General features: G+C 43.0%; 1 protein-coding gene across 4 annotated transcripts; it reads left to right on the forward strand.

Moving 5' to 3' along the window:
• The first annotated feature begins 657 nt into the window (after positions 1-657).
• Positions 658-16,600, forward strand: LOC121576737 (carbonic anhydrase 5B, mitochondrial-like). Of its 4 annotated transcripts, none has more exons than XM_045209244.1 (7): positions 658-1,279; positions 7,236-7,433; positions 7,887-8,005; positions 9,030-9,125; positions 13,499-13,561; positions 15,413-15,571; positions 15,711-16,600. In XM_045209244.1, the coding sequence occupies exons 1-7, from the start codon at positions 1,138-1,140 to the stop codon at positions 15,879-15,881; spliced, it is 948 nt and encodes a 315-aa protein (XP_045065179.1). In that variant the 5' UTR covers positions 658-1,137; the 3' UTR covers positions 15,882-16,600. The 4 variants fall into 4 exon arrangements, with proteins under 4 accessions (XP_045065179.1, XP_045065180.1, XP_045065182.1 ...); XM_045209245.1 differs by lacking the exon at positions 658-1,279 and adding an exon at positions 1,300-1,603; XM_045209247.1 differs by lacking the exon at positions 658-1,279 and adding an exon at positions 3,890-3,924.
• The last annotated feature ends 5,054 nt before the right edge of the window (positions 16,601-21,654 follow it).

Consider the following 21,654-nt stretch of genomic DNA (forward strand, 5'->3'; position numbering starts at 1 on the left):
ACACTACTTTTACAGCCATGTTTGCCGAAACAGCAAATGAGTTTCATAACGTCCTTTTAACCTTGAATGTCCTGGGACTCAAGGAAAACAATCTTTTTTTCAGAGCAAATATTTTGTAACTGAAGGTGTGCATGTCTGTTTAGGGATTAAAGTCCAAACGAGTCATCTCAGCCCTGTCAGTGACGAAAAGCCATAACATAAGCAAGTTTACAATAAACATGACATTCCTAAGGAGCTTTAGCTGAACATATTCTCAGTCCAGTACTAGTATAACATTTGCAAGACCATGTTATTCAAACTAACCTCATCCAATAATTTACATTAAATCAGAATAGAACACTTGGGCTGTTTGTAAAGATGCATTTGTGTTCAATCACAATTGGAAACGACATGGTCAATGAGTGAGTTTTTGTTATAGATAAAGCACTGCACATTTTACCATGTGCGGCATCATGTATTGTAGATCATGAGGCTCAGATTAATTGTGCTGCTATTATGACATATGACAAGAACCACACAGACATTTCAACAACAACAAAAGGTTAAGCATAAAGTACACAAAATATCTAAGTCAAGGTTTCTGTTAAATCGGGTCTAGATCTCGCGCATGTGGATTGCAACGCCTCTCAGATGATTAAGCTGATTGGTCGACAGCCTTACGCGAGCTCAACTCGGCGATCTCTTCCTATTGTAACCACATTATTGCTTCGTAAACACTTTACAATCTTTCACGTTCATTGATGCCGCGCGTGCTATAGCAGTAGGTAACAAATATAAATGGGCGGGGGGTTAAAGTAAGCACTTATCAACAGGACTAGTGAAAACTTTTGGAATTTATTGTCAGTTCGTGAATGTTTTAATCGTGTGAAAGCCTGTCTATTTTCCCGACCAATCAAGCGATATCGTGGAGAGAGCCAGCCGGCAGCCATCCAACTGTCACGGAAGTGTGGAAGAAGAGGGATCCTAAAGCAACTCCCGTTTAGTTATTTTCTTATTGAAAACATATGAAACCGAACGACTCGGGAGACAGGAGCAGGTTTAATTGATATGACGTTTTGCCTTACCTGAAAGGATAACACATAACAGCTAACTTTGACTCTCGCAGCCTTCGAGTAGCGTATTCGAAGAACCGTGGTCATGGTGGCTCTCTCATCGATTGTAACGCCACTTGCCCGGCATCTGCAAAGACATATCATCAAGCAAACTAAAGGTCAACGGTTGATACCCGTGAGAAGATGCAACCTCACTGCATGTTCAAGCAAATATGTGCTTTCAGCATGTAAGTGTCTAAACTTTAAAAGTACGGTAGCTTGCATCATATTACAGTTGAATTATCATATTAGTTACAGTTGAATTAGCTAGCTGTTCATTTCATAAGACTAGAACAGTACCATTATTGGTCAGTCCAGTTGTCAGCTGAGCTGACACGTTCTACACGAGAAATAAGACTGTTTCATTCTCTCAAGCAGCAGTAACATAAATGGCTACGTTAAATTTTCATCGACATCCACTATGGCTACATTGCTAAAGGGATAATGGCGTGGTATCATCGCAATGCGTGCACAAAGAATACATGGAAACCAAGGACTGGACTTTTGCATGAGTGAGTCGGCGTTACATTTTCAGGGTGAATAATAATAATAATAATATGCCATTTAGCAGACGCTTTTATCCAAAGCGACTTACAGTCATGCGTGCATACATTTTTTGTTGTTGTGTATGAATGAGTTCATTCTAAGCTTCCGGCCGGGTACTGGTTTTGATTGTACCAATGGTGTGTACATCCACATGTCAATATGATCGTAACTATGATCACAATTTTGATATGTTCGTTTATCATTTATTTTTTATTTTTTACTTGGCCTATTTTACACTGCATGTTTGGTGGTTTGTTTATGGTCTGTCGTTGCGCAACACATTCATAAGGCCTGACCTTTCTCTCCAGAACCCAAGGCATTAACAAGGCATTCTGCATTATCCCAAGGGTTCTCAGCTATAAGCACTGCTTACCGGTGGGAATATGTGAACTAAAATCCCAGCGCTCTGTTTTAATGTTTCGAACCGTGAATCATCCCTTGCGATACGTTTTTTGAAACATAGTTAATTTATTTCATACTGTATAAGCGAGAAATAATATAAAAATAATAATTTCACATACTGTAACAGATTTGCACAGATCCATATGGCTATCTGTGCATCCAGCCGACGAACTACACGTCCTCCCCAGTTATGCTTAGCACAGGTGGTCGCCTCTGTCTTCCCTAAACAAGGACTGTAACAAAGGTGTTCGATGGGATTGAGGTCAGGGTTCTGTGCAGGCCAGTCAAGTTCTTCCACACCTATCTCGACAAACCATTTCTGTATGGACCTCACTTTGTGCACGGTGGCATTGTCATGCTGAAACAGGAAAAGCCCTTCCCCAAACTGTTGCCACAAAGTTGGAAGCACAGAATCGTCTACATTGTCATTGTATGCTGTAGCGTTAAGATTTCCCTTCACTGGAACTAAGGGGCCTAGCCCGAACCATGAAAAACAGCCCCAGACCATTATTCCTCCTCACCAAACTTTACAGTTGGCACTATGTATTGGGGCAGGTAGGGTTCTCCTGGCATTCCCAAACCCAGATTTGTCCGTCGGACTGCCAGATTCATCACTCCAGAGAACGCGTTTCCACTGCTCCAGAGTCCAATGGCCAAGCTTTACACCACTCCAGCCAACGCTTGGCATTGCACATGGTGATCTTATGCTTGTGTGCGGCTGCTCAGCCATGGAAACCCATTTCATGAAGCTCCCCTGACGAACAGTTCTTGTGCTGACGTTGTTTCCAGATGCAGTTTGGTACTCGGTAGTGAGTGTTGCAACTGAGGACAGACGATATTTACGCACTATGCGTTTCAGCACTCAGTTGTCCTGTTCTGTGAGCTTGTGTGGCCTACCACTTCACGACTGAGCCGTTGTTGCTCCTAGACGTTTCCTCTTCACAATAACAGCACTTACAGTTGACCGGGGCAGCTCTAGCAGGGCATAAATTATACATCTGTCAGCAACGGGTGTGGCTGAAATAGCCAAATCCACTCATTTGAAGGGGTGTCCACATACATTTGGCCATGTAGTGTACCTTCATGAATAGCTAGCAGATTGTAACGAGCTAATGTGATGATCCATTAGTCGTTACAGGATAGGTACTGTTTGGCGTAGCACAGAGAATTTGACCAACCTTAACTTGCCGATACTATCTTCGTCCTCGATTCGGCCAAACGTATCTTCTAATATGTCTGTGTTCAGATGCAGGTGGTTTGTTTGAATTTAGAAAATGCTAGTAAGAATAGGACAGTAGCAAAATGGATAATTGAAAATAAATTTTCCAAAGGACCTTTGTACAGATAGAGGCTAAGCATTCACAGTCCCATTGACAGATCTGATTGAAGTGGTGCCGGAGAAGATGGCTGCAGTTTTACAGCCCTCTAACCAATTGTACTATTATGTGTGTTTTTTCGCGTTATTTGTAATTTATTCTGTACCTAATGTTTTTGCCACCGTCTCTTATGACCAAAAAGAGCTTCTGGATATCAGGACAGCAATTACTCACCTCGTATTGGACAAATATTTTTTCTTCGTCCAACAGACACAGACACCCGACAAGGCCCAAATCCCCGTCATTCGCAGGAGAAAGAGACAGAGATATCGTGGACGTAGGTCGGGGTGCCTTGTAAGGATCTGACGGCGAACGAGTAAACTGCCTCTTCCATCAATCCTATTAGCCAATGTTCAATCATTTGAGAACAAATTGGACGACCTAAGATTATGGTTATCCTACCAACTGTAATATCTTATGTTTCACCGAGTCGTGGCAGAACGACGACATGGACAACATACAGCTGACGGGATATACGCTACATCGGCAGGATAGAACGGCTGACTCCGGTAAGACAAGGGGTGGCGGTCTGTGTTTATTTTTAAACAGCAGCTGGTGCACAAAATCTAATACTAAGGAAGTCTCAAGGTTTTGCTCGCCAGAGGTAGAGTATCTCATGATAAGCTGTAGACCACACTATTTACCAAGAGACTTTTCATCTATATTTTTCGTAGCTGTTTATTTACCACCACAAACCGATGCTGGCATTAAGATTGCACTCAATGAGCTTTATAAGGCCATAAGCAAACAGGAAAACGCTCATCTAGAGGCAGCGCTCCTAGTGGCCGGGGACTTTAATGCAGGGAAACTTAAATCCATTCTACCTAATTTCTACCAGCATGTTAAATGTGCAACCAGAGGAAAAAAAACTCTAGACCACCTTTACTCCACACACAGAGACGCATACAAAGCTCTTCCTCGCCCTCCATTTGGCAAATCTGACCATAACTATATCCTCCTGATTCCTGCTTATAAGCAAAAACTAAAGCAGGAAGCATCAGTGACTCGGTTAATAAAAAAAGTGGTCAGATGACGCAGATGCTAAGCTATAGGACTGTTTTGCTAGCACAGACTGGAATATGTTCCGGGATTCTTCAGATAGCATTGAGGAGTACACCACATCAGTCACTGGCTTCATCAACAAGTGCGTCGATGACGTCGTCCCCACAGTGACTGTATGTACATACCCCAACCAGAAGCCATGAATTACAGGCAACATCCGCATTGAGCTAAAGGGTAGAGCTGCCGCTTTGCCCTCCGACGAACCATCAAAGAGTCAATACCGGACTAAGATTGAATTGTACTACACCGGCTCTGACACTCGTCGGATGTGGCAGGGCTTGAAAACTATTAGACTACAAAAGGAAGCACAGCCGCGAGCTGCCCAGTGACACAAGCCTACCAGACGAGCTAAATCACTTCTATGCTCGCTTCGAGGCAAGCAACACTGAAGCATGCACGAGAGCACCAGCTGTTCCGGATGACAATGTGATCACGCTCTCCGTAGCCGATGTGAGTAAGACTTTTAAGCAGATCAACATTCACAAGGCCGCAGGGCCAGACGGATTACCAGGACGTGTACTCCGAGCATGTGCTGACCAACTGGCAAGTGTCTTCACTGACATTTTCAACATGTCCCTGACTGAGTCTGTAATACCAACATGTTTCAAGCAGACCACCATAGTCCCTGTGCCCAAGGACACTAAGATAACCTGCCTAAATGACTACCGACCTGTAGCACTCACATCTGTAGCCATGAAGTGCTTTGAAAGGCTGGTCATGGCTCACATCAACACCATTATCCCAGAAACCCTAGACCCACTCCAATTTGCATACTGCCCCAACAGATCCACAGATGATGCAATCTCTATTGCACTCAACACTGCCCTTTCCCACCTGGACAAGAGGAACACCTACGTGAGAATGCTGTTCATTGACTACAGCTCAGCGTTCAACACCATAGTGCCCTCAAAGCTCATCACTAAGCTAAGGATCCTGGGACTAAACACCTCCCTCTGCAACTGGGTCCTGGACTTCCTGAAGGGCCGCCCCCAGGTGGTAAGGGTAGGTAACAACACATCTGCCATGCTGATCCTCAACACGGGGGCCCCTCAGGGGTGCGTGCTCAGTCCCCTCCTGTATTCCCTGTTCAGCCATGACTGCATGGCCAGGCACGACTCAAACACCATCATTAAGTTTGCTGACGACACAACAGTGGTAGGCCTGATCACCGACAACAATGAGACAGCCTATAGGGAGGAGGTTCGAGACCTGGCCAAGTGGTGCCAGGATAACAACCTCTCCCTCAACGTGATCAAGACAAAGGAGATGATTGTGGACTACAGGAAAAAAAAAAGAGGACTGAGCACGCCCCCATTCTCATCGACAGGGCTGTAGTGGAACAGGTTGAGAGCTTCAAGTTCCTTGGTGTCCACATCACCAACAAACTATCATTGTCCAAACACACCAAGACAGTTGTGAAGAGGGCACGACAAAGCCTATTCCCCCTCAGGAGACTGAAAAGATTTGGCATGGGTCCTCAGATCCTCAAAAAACAGCTGCACCATCGAGAGCATCCTGACTGGTTGCATCACCGCCTGGTATGGCAACTGCTCGGCCTACGACCGCAAGGCACTACAGAGGGTAGTGCGTACGGCCCAGTACATCACTGGGGCCAAGCTTCCTGCAATCCAGGACCTCTATACCAGGCGGTGTCAGAGGAAGGCCCTCAAAATTGTCAAAGACTCCAGCCACCCTAGTCATAGACTGTTCTCTCTGCTACTGCATGGCAAGCGGTACCGGAGCGCCAAGTCTAGGTCCAAAAGGCTTCTCAACAGCTTCAACCCCCAAGCCATAAGACTCCTGAACAGCTAATCATTGCTACTTGGACTATTTGCACTGCCCCCCACCCCCACTCCCCTCTTTTACGCTGCTGCTACTCTGTCTATTATTTATGCATAGTCACTTTATGCATAGCCACTTTAACTTACCTCAATTACCTCGACTAGCCGGTGCCCCCGCACATTGACTCTGCACCGGTACCACCCTGTATATAGCCTCCCTACTGTTATTTTATTTTACTGCTGCTCTGTAGTTATTTAATTTTTTTACTTAACACTTAAAAAAAAAAAAACTTTAAAAAATGCATTGTTGGTTAAGGGCTTGTAAGTAAGCATTTCACTGTAATGTCTACACCTGTTGTATTCGGCGCATGTGGCAAATACAATTTGATTTGTCAGTGACTGATGTAAATTGCATCGTAGGCAGTTATTGTTTTGCAGCCCAATGGCAAAACGAGGAAGTCGTAGTAGATTCCTTGAAATGCCAGAAGCTGCATATCTAAAATGTTCCATTCAGAGCTGAACTAGTGTCTCCCTTTCCTGCTGTGGAGTAGACCTGGTGGGCTGCCAATACATTCCGCGAGTCAGTTTCTGTAGCCTACCCACATTTTACTTATTCTGTAATTTCCTTTGAATAGGAGTAAGAGAAGGAAGTGTCTCTTTTTCCTCCTCCTGCTTTGCTCATTTCTTTAAACGGAATCTACGGAGGAGGTTTAGACTACTGGCCTCACTCTAACTTTTCAGAATTGCTTGTCTACTTTGAGACATTTTATCTTATTTTATTTGGGAATTTGACTATTATAGCTGATTAATAATGCTGGAAGCTGGAGAGTACACTATGAAAAGTAAGTGTCAGCATTTGTTTTAGTAGGCTAAGCAATAGGACCTAATGTGATTTACTGAAGACAAGCTTTGTCGTTTTAAATTTTACTGTCAGACAAGATTTAAATCCCCTCTCCTCTCTCATGCTTTGACTCCAGTGCATCCGATGTGGCAGGGACCACTCGTTGCTCCTGGGGGAAACAGACAATCTCCTATCGATATTCGGGTGCGAAAGAGCGTCTTTGATCCGCATCTCAAGCCGCTGACCCCGGATTACGACCCCAGGACTTGTTCACAGATATGGAACAACGGGTACTCATTCCTGGTTGAGTACGATGACACCACCGACAAATCGAGTAAGCACTTTCAGTTCTGCCACGTGACCTCCTGATTGAAACCCGCAATGCCTGCCACGTGGAATGTGACTTTGATTTACATTTTTAAGTATTCCTGCCCTAGGCTTATTTCTCAACATCATGGTCTTGAAACTTGTTTAAACATAGTCTAATTACTCTAAATTTCAAACAATTATTATTTCAGAAATGAATATTTTGTTAACCGCTAAACTTTACATAAATATTTTAATGCCAAGAATACAGTAGGCTAGTTATTCTGTAATTTAATTCTTAGTTCTGCTTTTTAATGTGTGTTTGTGTGAGAAGAGGATACTTGTTATGTTTTAACAACTATGTTTATAACTCCCCACTCAGCTGTTGTGTGTATTAGTTACTGTTTCTTCTCATTATTGCATGTGTCGCAATCACAACATTGATGAGTGGTCGATTTCTTCTTGTCTATCCCCCTCTCAGCACTTAAAGGGGGTCCTCTGGAGGATAACTTTCGGCTGTGTCAGTTCCACTTCCATTGGGGGGAGAGCAACGCATGGGGCTCTGAGCACACAGTGGACCGCCGCCTCTTCCCTGCTGAGGTAGCTACCGCACATCCTCTTCCTTAACAGAGTGTCTGTATTTAAATGTTACGTTTGTTGAATGCCTCTAGCTATGATACAGTAAGAACTTCCTGACATGTCAAGTCTAATAGAGCCATAGTCCTCAGGAGACTGTGGCATGGAACGGTAGGTAGTAGGTTAGTCATCAAGTCAATGCTGATGTCCTAGCCAATCCATAATGACATTGGCATGCAATTTCCGTGACAGAGGGGGATTGTGCTGTTGGATAGCTCTACATATAGAAGCAGAATGCTCTGTGTGAAATGCATTCTGTTCTATCCTTAAGGCCCACCTTTGATGTGTGATCTATTTTCATATTGTTCCACTCACCTAAAGCATACTTATGCAATAGAGGGAGTACTACTGTATGTCTGGGGGAGGGTGCCATGCCAAGCTGGCATTAGTGGCTGTGAGAATCTGACCATGTCAGGGTTCTCAACACTCCCCAGGTGCAGTGTGTGTAGAGCGGCTCAAGTTACGATTACAACACACAACTCACTCTGTGTGCCTAATCGGAGCACACCACAGTCTGGGTAACAGAGGTAATGGATCCTCCTCAGTTTACTTATTGGGTTGTACTGCGCTTTGGGTAGGGTTGGGCCATCGTGTGAATATGGGTAGGGTTGGTCCATCGTGTGAATATGGGTAGGGTTGGCCATTGTTGGAACCTCAAATGGAGTAAAACAGAGAGCAGCTGCATGTGACCTCAGGGTCAGACAATGCTCAGTTTGGTTTAATAGATAAACCGTCTGTTCAGGATGGAGAATCTGGGGATTTTGGGGTGGATTTTCACATTCAGAATCAGATTTTTTTAGAGTTTTGATTATTGATTGTTCTACCACAGAGTTTTGACCGTTGTTTATCTTGAGAATGATATTAAAGATGATTGATATTAATAATTATCCAGCAGCAAATATAATCTGTGACACATTGCAATTGAATTCTCTGGGTGTGTGGATAAATACGTTCTAATTAACGTATTTGTCGCCTTTTCTGTTAATAGCTCCACATGGTGCACTGGAACTCTGATAAGTATAGCCGGTTTGAGGAGGCGGTGATGGAGGAGAATGGACTGGCTGTTATTGGGGTCTTCCTCAAGGTAACTTATTGCTCCTTGTTAACATAGCGATGCATCCCTACCACATGCAACCCACCACCATCAAATTGTATTTGTCACATGCACCGAATACAACAGGTGTAGACCTTAGCGTGAAATGCTTACTTACAAGCCCTAAACCAACAATGCAGTTCAAGAAATAGAGTTAAGAAAATATTTACTAAATAAAGGTTAAAAAAATAAAAATCTAAAGTAACACAAGAAAATTACATAACAATAATGAGGCTATATACAGGGGGTACCAGTACCGAGTCAATGTACAGGTTAGTTGAGGTAATTTGTTAAGTGACTATGCATAGATAATAAACAGCGAGTAGCTAAATGGCATATTATATTTTATTATTATTATTATTATTATTATTATTATTATATTATATAGCAGCAGTGTAAAAACAACGGGGTGGGGGGTGTCAATGTAAATAGTCTGGGTGGCCATTTGATTAATTGTTCAGCAGTCTTATGGCTTGGGGGTAGAAGCTGTTAAGGTGCCTTTTGGTCCTAGACTTGGCGCTCCGGTACCGCTTGCCGTGAAGTAGCAGAGAGAACAGTCTATGACTTGGGTGATTGGAGTCTTTGACCATTTTTTGGGCCTTCCTCTGACAACGCCAAGTATATACAGTTGAAGTCGGAAGTTTACATACACCTTAGCCAAATACATTTAAACTCAGTTTTTCACAATTCCTGACATTTAATCCTAGTAAAAATTCCCTGTCTTAGGTCAGTTAGGATCACCACTTTTATTTTAAGAATGTGAAATGTCAGAATAATAGTAGAGAGAATGATTTATTTCAGCTTGTATTTCTTTCATCACATTCCCAGAGGGTCAGACGTTTACATACACTCAATTAGTATTTGGTAGCATTGCCTTTAAATTGTTTAACTTTGGTCAAACGTTTCGGGTAGCCTTCCACAAGCTTCCCACAATAAGTTGGGTGAACTTTGGCCATTCCTCCTGACAGAGCTGGTGTAACTGAGTCAGGTTTATAGGCCTCCTTGCTCGCACACGCTTTTTCAATTCTGCCCACACATTTTCTATAGGATTGAGGTCAGGGCTTTGTGATGGCCACTCCAATACCTTGACTTTGTTGTCTTTAAGCCATTTTGCCACAACTTTGGAAGTAGGCTTGGGGTCATTGTCCATTTGGAAGACCCATTTGCGACAAAGCTTTAACTTCCTGACTGATGTCTTGAGATGTTGCTTCAATAAATCCACATAATTTTCCTTCCTCATGATGCCATCTATTTTGTGAAGTGCACCAGTCCCTCCTGCAGCAAAGCACCCCCACAGCATGATGCTGCCACCCTAGTGCTTAACGGTTGGGATGGTGTTCTTTGGCTTGCAAGCTACCCCTTTTTCTTCCAAACATAACAATGGTCATTATGGGCAAACAGTTCTATTTTTGTTTCATCAGACCAGAGGACATTTCTTTGTCCCCATGTGCAGTTCCAAACCATAGTCTGGCTTTTTTATGGCGGTTTTGGAGCAGTGGATTCTTCCTTGCTGAGCGGCCTTTCAGGTTATATCAATATAGGACTCGTTTTACTGTGGATATAAATACTTTTGTACCTGTTTCTCCAGCATCTTCACAAGGTCCTTTGCTGTTGTTCTGGGTTTGATTTGCACTTTTCGCACCAAAGTACGTTAATCTCTAGGAGACAGAACGCGTCTACTTCCTGAGCGGTATGATGGCTGCGTGGTCCCATGGTGTTTATACTTGCGTACTATTGTTTGTACAGATGAACGTGGTACCTTCAGGCGTTTGGAAATTGATCCCAAGGATAAAACAGACTTGTGAAGGTCTACAATTCTTTTTCTGAGGTCTTGGCTGATTTCTTTTGATTTTCCCATGATGTCAAGCAAAGAGGCACTGAGTTTGAAGGTAGGCCTTGAAATACATCCACAGGTACACTTCCAATTGACTCAAATGATGTCAATTAGCCTATTTTTTCTGGAATTTTCCAAAGCTGTTTAAAGGCACAGTCAACTTAGTGTATGTAAACTTCTGACCCACTGGAATTGTGATACAGTGAAATAATCTGTCTGTAAACAATTGTTGGAAAAATTACTTGTGTCATGCACGAAGTAGATGTCCTAACCGACTTGCCAAAACTATAGTTTGTTAACAAGAAATGTGTGGAGTGGTTGAAAAACAAGTTTTAATGACTCCAACCTAAGTGTATGTAAACTTTCGACTTCAACTGTAGGTCCTGGATGTCAGGAAGCTTGGCCGCAGTGATGTACTGAGTCGTACGCACTACCCTCTGTAGCGCCTTACGGTCAGATACCGAGCAGTTGCCATACCAGGCGGTGATGCAACCGGTCAGGATGCTCTCGATGGTGCAGCTGTATAACCTTTTGAGGATCTGGGGACCCATGCCAAATCTTTTCAGTCTGCTGAGGGGGAAAAGGTGTTGTCGTGCCCTCTTCACAACTGTCTTGGTGTGTTTGGACCATGATAGTTCGTTGATGATGTGGACCCCAAGGAACTTGAAACTCTCGACCCGCTCCACTTCAGCCCTGTCAATGTTAATGGGGGCCTGTTCGGCCCTCCTTTTCCTATAGTCTACGATCAGCTCCTTTGTCTTGCTCACATTGAGGGAGAGGTTGTTGTCTTGGCACCACACTGCCAGGTCTTTGACCTCCTCCCTATAGGCTGTCTCATCGTTGTCGGTGATCAGGCCTATCACTGTTGTGTTGTCAGCAAACTTAATGATGGTGTTGGAGTCGTGCTTGGCCACACATTTGTGGGTGAACGGGGAATACAGGAGGGGACTAAGCACGCACCCCCGAGGGGCCCCAGTGTTGAGGATCAGCGTAGCAGATGTGTTGTTGCCTACCCTTACCACCTCGGGGCGGCCTGTCAGGAAGTCCAGGATCCAGTTGCAGAGGCAGGTGTTTAGTCCCAGGGTCCTTAGCTTAGTGATGAGCTTTGTGGGCACTATGGTGTTGACTGCTGAGCTGTAGTCAATTAACAGTATTCTCACATAGGTGTTCCTTTTGTCCAGGTGGGAAAGGTCAGTGTGGAGTGCGATTGAGATTGCATCATCTGTGGATCTGTTGGGGCAGTATGTGATTTGAAGTGGGTCAAGGGTTTATGGCATGATGGTGTTGATGTGAGCCATGACCAGCCTTTCAAAGCACTTCATGGCTATTGACGTGAGTGCTACGGGGCGGTAATCATTTAGGCAGGTTACCTTCGCTTTCTTGGGCACAGGGACTATGGTGGTCTGTTTGAAACATGTAGGTATTACAGACTCGGTCAGGGAGAGGTTGAACATTTCAGAGAAGACACTTGCCAGTTGGTCTGCGCATGCTTTGAGTACATGTCCTGGTAATCCGGCTGGCCCCGCGGCTTTGTGTAGCATCCGTGTCATCTGACCACTTCCGTATTGAGCGAGTAACTGGTACTTCCTGCTTTAGTTTTTGATTGTAAGCAGGAATCAGGAGGATAGAATGATGGTCAGATTTGCCAAATGGAGGACGAGGGAGAGCTTTGTAAGCGTCTGTGTGTGGAGTAAAGGTGGTCTAGAGTTTATTTCCCCTCTGGTTGCACATGTAACATGCTGGTAGAAATGAGGTAAAACTGATTTAAATTTGCCTGCATTAAAGTCCCCGGCCACTAGGAGCGCCGCTTCTGGATGAGCATTTTCTTGTTTCCTTCTTGGCCTTAGACAGCTCGTTGAGTGCGGTTTTAGTGCCAGCATCGGTTTGTGGCGGTAAATAGACGGCTACGAATAATATAGATGAGAACTCTCTTGGTAGATAGTGTGGTCTACAGCTTATCATGAGGTATTCTACCTCAGGCGAGCAATACCTTGAGACTTCTTTAATATTAGACATTGCACCAGCAGTTACTGACAAATAGACCCCCCTCGTCTTACCAGACGTAGCTGCTCTGTCCTGCCGATGCATGGAGAAGCCAGCCAGTTCTATATTATCCGTGTCGTCATTCAGCCACATCTCGGTGAAACAGAAGATATTACAGTTTTTAATGTCCCGTTGGTAGGATAGTCTTAATCGTAGATCGTCCAGTTTGTTTTCCAATGATTGCACGTTGGCCAATAATACGGAGGGTAGTTGTGGTTTACCTACTCGTCGACTAATTCTTACAAGGCACCCCGCCCTCCTCCCCCTTTTCCTCCGTCTTTTCTTCACGCGGATGACTGGGATTTGGGCCTTGTCTCAACAAAGTAGTATATCCTTTGCGTCGGACTCATATACACACTTGACCATATACACACCATTTCAAGATTTACTGACATTGAAATGTAAACACCACATGCAGTGAATGTAAACACACGGCACATGCCTGACAGAAGGACTCAGTGCTCAGACAGATTATTTTCCTCCTCAGATAGGGAAGAGACACGAGGGACTGCAGAAACTAGTGGATGTCCTACCTGCTGTCAGACACAAGGTGAGTTCAATGATTTACCACTTAAACCATGCAGGTGAGCTTGTTACCAAAGTTTCAGAGAGAACATTTCAACCAGGTGTTATATGTCGCTGAGTTTCTGAGAAGGCCGCCCAAAGCTTAAGAACATATGGTCAATGTGCTGTACGACTCAGTTAGGTGTTCTAGACAAGCCTCTCTCCGGTGGAGCCCACATGACATTTATATGTCAATTGGAGTGCGAATTACACCATGACATTCGGGAGTGTCTATCAAATTTATCGGCCTAATAATAAAGACGTAATTTAAACGGTAAAAAATTATTACCTTTTAATGTGGCATGAACACAACCAGTCATATTTTCATCTGATTGCTAAACAAATCACCTCAAAAAGTAGGCATGTTCGTCCACTCCATTTGATGACTGTAAATAGATCTGTTACAAAACACCAAGAAGTGTGTCTAATGACATTCAGGGATTTGCCATTGATTAGGCTTACATTAATTGATGCGTCTTGCTGACAAATTGACCTTTTTTGTAGCCTGAAAAGTCGGGACACCTGAAATGGGGCTGAAACTGTCCCGGGAAAAAGGGGATGGTCACCCTAACACACATGGTCAATTTACTAGACTAGGCTACAATGTGTATTAGCATGCATTTCAAATAGGCCAGTGATGTAGTGTTTAAAAAAAAATGTTGGGTAAACTCTGATTGCCGGTCGTGATGAAAAAGTAACGCTCCCTATGCTTTGAGTGCATAAAAAAAAAAGTGGGTAAACAACAACGTTTACCCTCCACTAGGCCTACACACTGCCGGTAGCCTACCTTCTCAGCTGAGGCAATTTTAAACACATGAACACACGCAGAATAGGTAGCCTACATTCAATATAATAAATGAGTTGAATCAAAACATGTTTTGCATGCTAGTTCATGAATTGTCCTTAATGCTTGAAGTCTTCACAGATCATGTGACATAAAACACTACATTTCTTTCCTTATGTTAATTACATTTATGACAGTGTTATTTGTCATTTATGAAGTATTTAACAATTGAATTAGAATATTGAACTTAAACTCTGTACAAATCATGGATCTTGGGGATCTCGGAAAATCCACTGCAAGTGTAACTATGCCTACGTAACATTTCATTATGTTTCGCCGTGAAAACAGTTCTCATGGGCACACAAATCCAAAATTATATAGGCCTATGCCATTGCAAAATCTAATGCTTCTAACCGAAATAGTCAACTACTGTCATTAAGCTATACTTGTTGGATGCACATTGGTGTCTAGCTGTAGGCTAGTTGTCTAGTGATATTGTTGACCATCAGGTTATCCAGTAAAGAAAACGAATATTGATAGAAAATAATTAAGCTAAATAAATGGTCTACTACTTCTGGCCACGGATGGCACATAGAACACCAGTACCGCGCACACCTAAGAGCAATGAGCGCTTTAAACAGCTGACTGACAAAAGCAAACAATGATAAATCAACAGATAAATCTAATGCATTGGATAACGGCTATTTTTATCAAGGACTCATGGTGAAAATGCTTAAAGGAGCTCGGCTGAAGCCGAAATTCAGCACTAGCCCCCACCCCCCAAAGTTTGACTGAGTGTTGTAGGCTGGAACACCCTTTGTTACATCGCACAGAATTATTACTGCAAAGGAACTTTCCTGAAATACTGTATGATCAGAGATGGGGAGACTGTCAACTTTAACTGCCCTCTAGTGGCCATGAGTCAAATTACATGCCACTACTATCAGGAAGGTTGTGGATGGGAAATGCCAATAATAATAATAATAATAAATAACTTGTGACATGGTTGGTAGCACCATGTAACCCTTTCCTCTTCCCCTTCTTGCTCCTTAGGACAGTGTTGTTGAGTTCACTAGGTTTGACCCAGCCTGCCTACTGCCCAGTAACATTGATGATTACTGGACGTATGCAGGGTCACTGACCACGCCTCCTCTGACCGAAGCAGTGACCTGGATTATCATGAAGCAGCACATCGAAGTCAGCCATGACCAGGTTAGTGTGTGTGTGAAAGCATGTGCGTGGTGAAAAGGGAAGGAATGTTAGAACTACTCGTGGACTAAACCTTAGTGTTTTCACTCGGTAGTTCCATGTCTGCATAACACATTCTCTCCCTGTCCTGTCCCTTCCTCAGCTGGCTGTGTTTCGGAGTCTTCTCTTCACCTCAGCAGAGGAGGAGGTGCAGAAGAGCATGGTCAACAACTTCCGTGTGCAGCAGTCGCTGCAGGGCCGCACTGTGCGTTCCTCGTTTACTCCCTTCCTGAAGGAGGAGCAACATGCAAAGGGTCCACACACAGGCCACTGACCTTTACACACAGACTCACTCGGACCCTTCAAACCAAAATAATGCAATACCCTGGGAAGCACATTTTGGGGCTAACAAAGTCTTACGTTTGACTCTACAGAAGTCATACTGCTGGCATCTTCTTTCGAAACGCTTATGCATTCAGAAAGCACTCTGATTTCACTTAGGTGCCAGGGATTTTATAATTCCAATGTCACCATCTAAAAGCTTTTTTGTTGACCATCCTTGGTACTAGACATCGGTCTCACTGCCTGCTGTCCTGTCAATAAGTGAAAGGCATCATCAACACATGGCAGGTATATTGGTATAGTCTATGCTAACAGATTTTTGAATCCCCGGGTCTCTTAGGTGAATCAGTAATTCTTTTTAAGTTAATGCTCTGAATGTTTTTAAGTTGTAAACCTTTTTTATTCAGTCCTTATTAACAGTCACACTTGAAATGCTTCCAGAAATCAATGAGGGATGCTGCTGAAATACAGGTAACTGTCAAAATAATGGAAACATCAATTGTCTCAATAGGGCGTTGGGCCACCACGAGCCAGAACAGCTTCAATGCACATGTGTCTGAAAGTCTTGGAGGGATGCGACACCATTCTTCTATGAGAAATTCCATCATTTTCCAACACTTTCGGGCTCCACTCCAGGATCTCCCATAAGTGTTTAATTTGGTTGAGATCTGGATACTGAGATGGCCATGGCGTATGGCTTACATAGTTTTCATGCTCATCAAACCATTCAGTGACCACTCGTGCCCTGTGGATGGGAGCATTGTCATCCTATGGGGGTGTAGCCAAAATAATGATCTGCCCAGCATTTTTATACATGACCCTAAGCATGATGGGATGTTAACTACTTAATTAACTCAGGAAGTGCACCTGTGTGGAAGCATCTGCTTTCAATATACTTTGTTTCCCTCATTTACTCAGTGTTTCCATTATTTTGGCAGTTACCTGTACTTTTATACTATCACCGCTTTTATACTATCACCGCTGATAATCACCCTCTTGTGGATGAGCAGTATTCTTGCAGTAATTGTTCTCCTTCCTTGACAAAGTATTTGAGGTGAAGGGGCACCATATATGAATGTGGGATTTAGTTTGAAGGTTTAAGCTCTGAACTTGTTTACTGCACACAGCCAAAGAGATTTTGTTCATTGTATTTGGGCCTAGCTAAGGCTCCAAACTGCACAAATGAGTGTTGCTCATTGCTTTGAAAGATGTTTTTAGATGATGGGCATTTGTGATGGATTTTATTACATAGTCTATTGAGTGGACTAGAATGTACATCTCACTATCTGTAACTTAGAGGTAAAATTCATAAGGCCTTATAAGCACAGGGAAACCAAGGCATTTGTTACAACTAATATCGATAACTATTCTGTTGATTTCTATAGCGAACTTCATGTATTTTAGCATGGGTGTCTAAATTTATTTGCTCTTGTGATCAAATGTTTCTGTTCTACTAAACAGGAATCTACCATAGTGCCTTCTAGGTTATGCATCATACTGACACATGGCGGTCACCTCTGTTTTCATAGATCAATAGCTCACTGCAGTGTGTCTGTTCTGTTTGGGCCTGCTGGTCTAACGCATATTGTTAATATTCTGCTCCTACCAGGCTTTTAACAGGCAGTCGGTCGATTGTGAGTTTGCCAGATTCTGGTTCAGGCGCTGGGAGAGTTAAGAGAGGGTATCACATCATACATCATTAACCTGTTATTCATCTTGTTGGTTCTGTATTTATTTATTAGTGGAGGTTGGTGGGTTTTTACTTGCCTTTTTAGAAGCACTAGCAGCACACCAACAGGAATAATTCTCCTTCTGATATTTGTATGTCATTTCTTGAGACTGTGAAGCTTTTTCAGTACTCTGCAAACTAATTTTTGTGTATATATATAATTTGAAATTTCAAAGTTCCCTGCGGAACTGGACAGGGATTACAGTGGGACCAACTATCTTTAAAACATACCTACATTTTAATGTTATGCTTTAATAGCATTCCAAAAGGTTAACTGTAATATAAGCACTGCTATTCCCTATGTTGACACGAAACCATGATACGTGATATAGCAATTTCTATAGCAATTGTAATACCTTGCTGCCTATTTTCCATTAGCCTACTTCTAGTTGCAGTTTTCTGGGTGTGCCTTGCAGTGCTTCACTATTTTCATCAAAGGAAGGGAGGGATTGGAAAAAGAGGGGGGGTCTTATGTCTGTGCAGTGTTCAGAGAAAGTGAAGGAAGCGCTTATTTGAAGTAGGTGCTAAAAGGATTGGAGGCAAAAGGGATTGATTGGTTTGTTCTATAAACAGGAAATGAAAAGGGAGAGCAGACATCGAGGGAACATTGGTATTGTTTGTTCTATAAAGCATTAAGTGAGTGGACGGTTGTCTTTGTGATCATTCAATAACAATGTTCCTATATAAACTGTCTCTTATGAGGCCTCTCCCTTGAAAGAGCCACCTGGCCCTATCCCCACTAGGTCAATTGCAGAGAAGTAGCTTGACACTAACCTGTTTTGAAAACTGTAAAGCACTGTCCAAACACTGAGGAACCGTAAGACTCTAGCCCGCTATACCCAACTGACACTTTTGCCTGTTTCACTGTGTTCCCTATTAAATTAAAGGTGACACTTTGTTACACCAGGGGTTAGGGGAACAATGTTGGGGCACAGGGAGGATTTGAACACAGTTATGAAATGGTTACACATTTCATGTGGGCATTTGTATGGGTGCTGTTATGTTTGTGGGTAGGATAGAGATGATATTTTCTGTAACTGGTACGGGACTTATTTTCAGCTTCCATTTGTTTTGTTATGTTCTGCCTTTTTTAATCTTTGAAATGGTACTCTCCAGTGGGAGGTTTCCATTCATTTAACCGTATACAGTTGTCAAGTTGGCTGGATGTCCTTTGGGTGGAGGACCATTCTTGATACACAAGGGAAACTGTTGAGTGTGAAAAACCCAGCAGCATTGCAGTTCTTGACGTAAACCAGTGCGCCTTGCAGCTACTACCATACCCTGTTCAAAGATACTTCAATATTTTGTCTTGCCCATTCACCCTCTGAATGGCACACACACAATCCATGTCTCAATTATCTCAAGCATTAAAAATCCTTCTTTAACTTGTCTCCTCCCTTTCATCTACACTGATTTGAAGTGGATTTAACAGGTGACATCAATAAGGGATCCTAGCATTCAACTGGTCAGCCTGTCATGGAAAGAGCATGTGTTAATGTTTTGTACACTCAGTGTACATGTTTTACATAAATACGACTTGCAGTACTTCCCCTTTCTTAGTTTGTTACTTAGGAGGTGTTTTCCTGAGGCTAGAAGAGTGTTACGTGTGTTGTGCTGTAGTACATATTGTATTTGTTTGATCATTGAGCGTCCACATTCCTGCCCCATGGGCCTTGAGGAGCTGCGGTTCAAGGGATAAGTTGGGGCCCCTCTTCCAACAGGCCTGTTGTTGCACCAGGTGCCTGATTGGCCCAGTCCAGCTGTGCAACCAGGAAGAGGTGCTACTATCATGACCCACTGGCCTAAAACACCAAGGGATAGACCTTACATCCACTGCTGACAGGAAATGTTCATATAGAAGATTTTAAAGCCTATATTAAAGATGAATATAATAAAGAAATGCCTGTTTTAATTATTTGTGCAGGCGGTATAAAAAAAATGGAATGGGGTGCTCATCTGGGCAAAGTCTTGTAGTTAAAAAAGTAAGGGTGATGGCATCGCCCATATAGTCTTTTATGGGACAAGCCATCACCTTTTACTTTTTGGGACGATGCCTTTGATTTGATTTTGTGAGCCCATGTGGTTATGTTATAGGATAGTCATATTGGGGCGTGTTGAAAATGTGGCTCTCTAATGATAACAGCCTCCAATAGGGTGGGAAAAGGAGGGAGGGTACAATAGTCAATATTGTGGAAAGATGGTTTGCCTGTGGAACAAGATGCTTGTCTTTAGTTGTTATTCAGCATTGGGATTGGCATCCAGGGCAGTAGTAGGCACTTAAGTAGTAGAATATGCAGAAGTTACAGGACTTGTACCTATGAAGCACTTCCGTACACTTTTTAAATAATCCAAACACTCTGAATTACATTAAGGTCCCTCTTCACCGTCATGCACCTATTTTAATGCTCCGCTGCAATTTCAAGCCAGAACGCACTACACATGAACTAAGATGAGGGTCTGCAACAGAAACAAGGTCACAAAGCTCTGGGTTCTTAGAAAGGTTTGTCCCCAATAATTGTGCTGCGCTCCATTGTTCCCTATCAGACAGGAGCCTAGGCCCAGACATGCAATAAGGACCTGGACCAGGGCTGATAACGCCACAGAAGGGCTAGACGGCACCTTTGAAGTCACAACAGAGAATGGGGTCAGGGTGTGGATGTTTATAAATGTTAGGAAACCTGGTTTGAGTTTTGTCTCCACTTGATTCAAACAGACCCCTATTCGTGTTTATTATGGTTGGCCACGGGGGATATAAAAGTGGGATGAGATGTCTCCCAAAAGGCTGCATGGGTTCCCATTATTGTGTGGGAGAGTTTGAGAAGCTGCTCTTTGAACTGTGTAAAAACAAATGGCGAAGTTAAACGAACAGTGAATATTTCTGTGACCACATGGCTATCATTCAGAGTATGGGAATAAACGTAATGTCCGTCTGGGGTGAAGAGTGTGGTCCTCAAGCTTGTGCTGACCTCTTTCCACTGACCTTAAGTTACGAGATGAATGGCAGTTAGAAGATGAAAGAATAGGTCTAATTAAAGATCATTTCTTCTTCTCTTGGTTTTGTTCTTTGTTTTAAGAGGATATTTTTAGAACAAAAGATGAGCCACCAGTCTCCCAACGCCCACAAACTAGGACTGTAAACAGGAACTTGCAGCTTCAGGACATTCTCAGAACTCCCATCCAGCTGCTCTTTCTCCCCCTCAACTCAAAAGTTTTTTGTTTGGTTTATCAGATATTTCAATCTGTTTCTCATAAATAGGGTTTGAGAACTAGAAGTCCACTACAGCTTTAACTGTAATTGGCTCCTTGAAACATGAAAGGAGGATAGTCCAGGCTCTTTGTTATGCGAATGGTTGGCAGTAGATTGGGCACTCCTTATGCCAGTATGTTTTGTTCACAGGATCTTCAGATATTGTTTTGAACTGAAGAAAATAACTTGTGTTCATTGTTTTCAGTCAATCAGAAAATGCAATGTCATAAATGTCTTTATTGATCTCAGTCCAAATCACATCACACAGAGACCATGGGAATTGGGACTTCCATTCTCTTGAATTTTCAACAGACTTTTTTAAGATGCAGTGAATGTTAGGCTACTTCTAAGTAACTTTCTCATCTCGGACAATGTGAGCCTACATCACAGAGCTTGTATAACATTAATTTAGTTGTGTCACTGTATTCACTTATATCCTCATTGTTTTAAGGATTGCTGTTCATGGGACTCCTTATCCTAATAGCCACACTATGTACAAACATATGTTCCATGCAATCTCTGCAACAGCCTCAGATCCTCCCTGTGCCCCCGCTGACAGGCCCTCTATGGACTCCATTCAGAGGATGGTTGATTGTTTTCTCTTCCTTATGTAGACCAGCCCTGTATTAGAGGTCAGTCCCACCCTTAGATCACCTGCCGAGAGAGAAAGCAGAACCTCAACAGCTGGAGGCAGCAGTACCTTCATCACTCTGTGTCAATGATGATCACCACTTCACCTTGCCATGATGCACACAAACTCCCCAACCACCATCTTGCTTAGTCCTCTGA

This window comes from Coregonus clupeaformis, chromosome 29 (assembly GCF_020615455.1).
Source record: "Coregonus clupeaformis isolate EN_2021a chromosome 29, ASM2061545v1, whole genome shotgun sequence".
Taxonomy (NCBI): domain Eukaryota; kingdom Metazoa; phylum Chordata; class Actinopteri; order Salmoniformes; family Salmonidae; genus Coregonus; species Coregonus clupeaformis.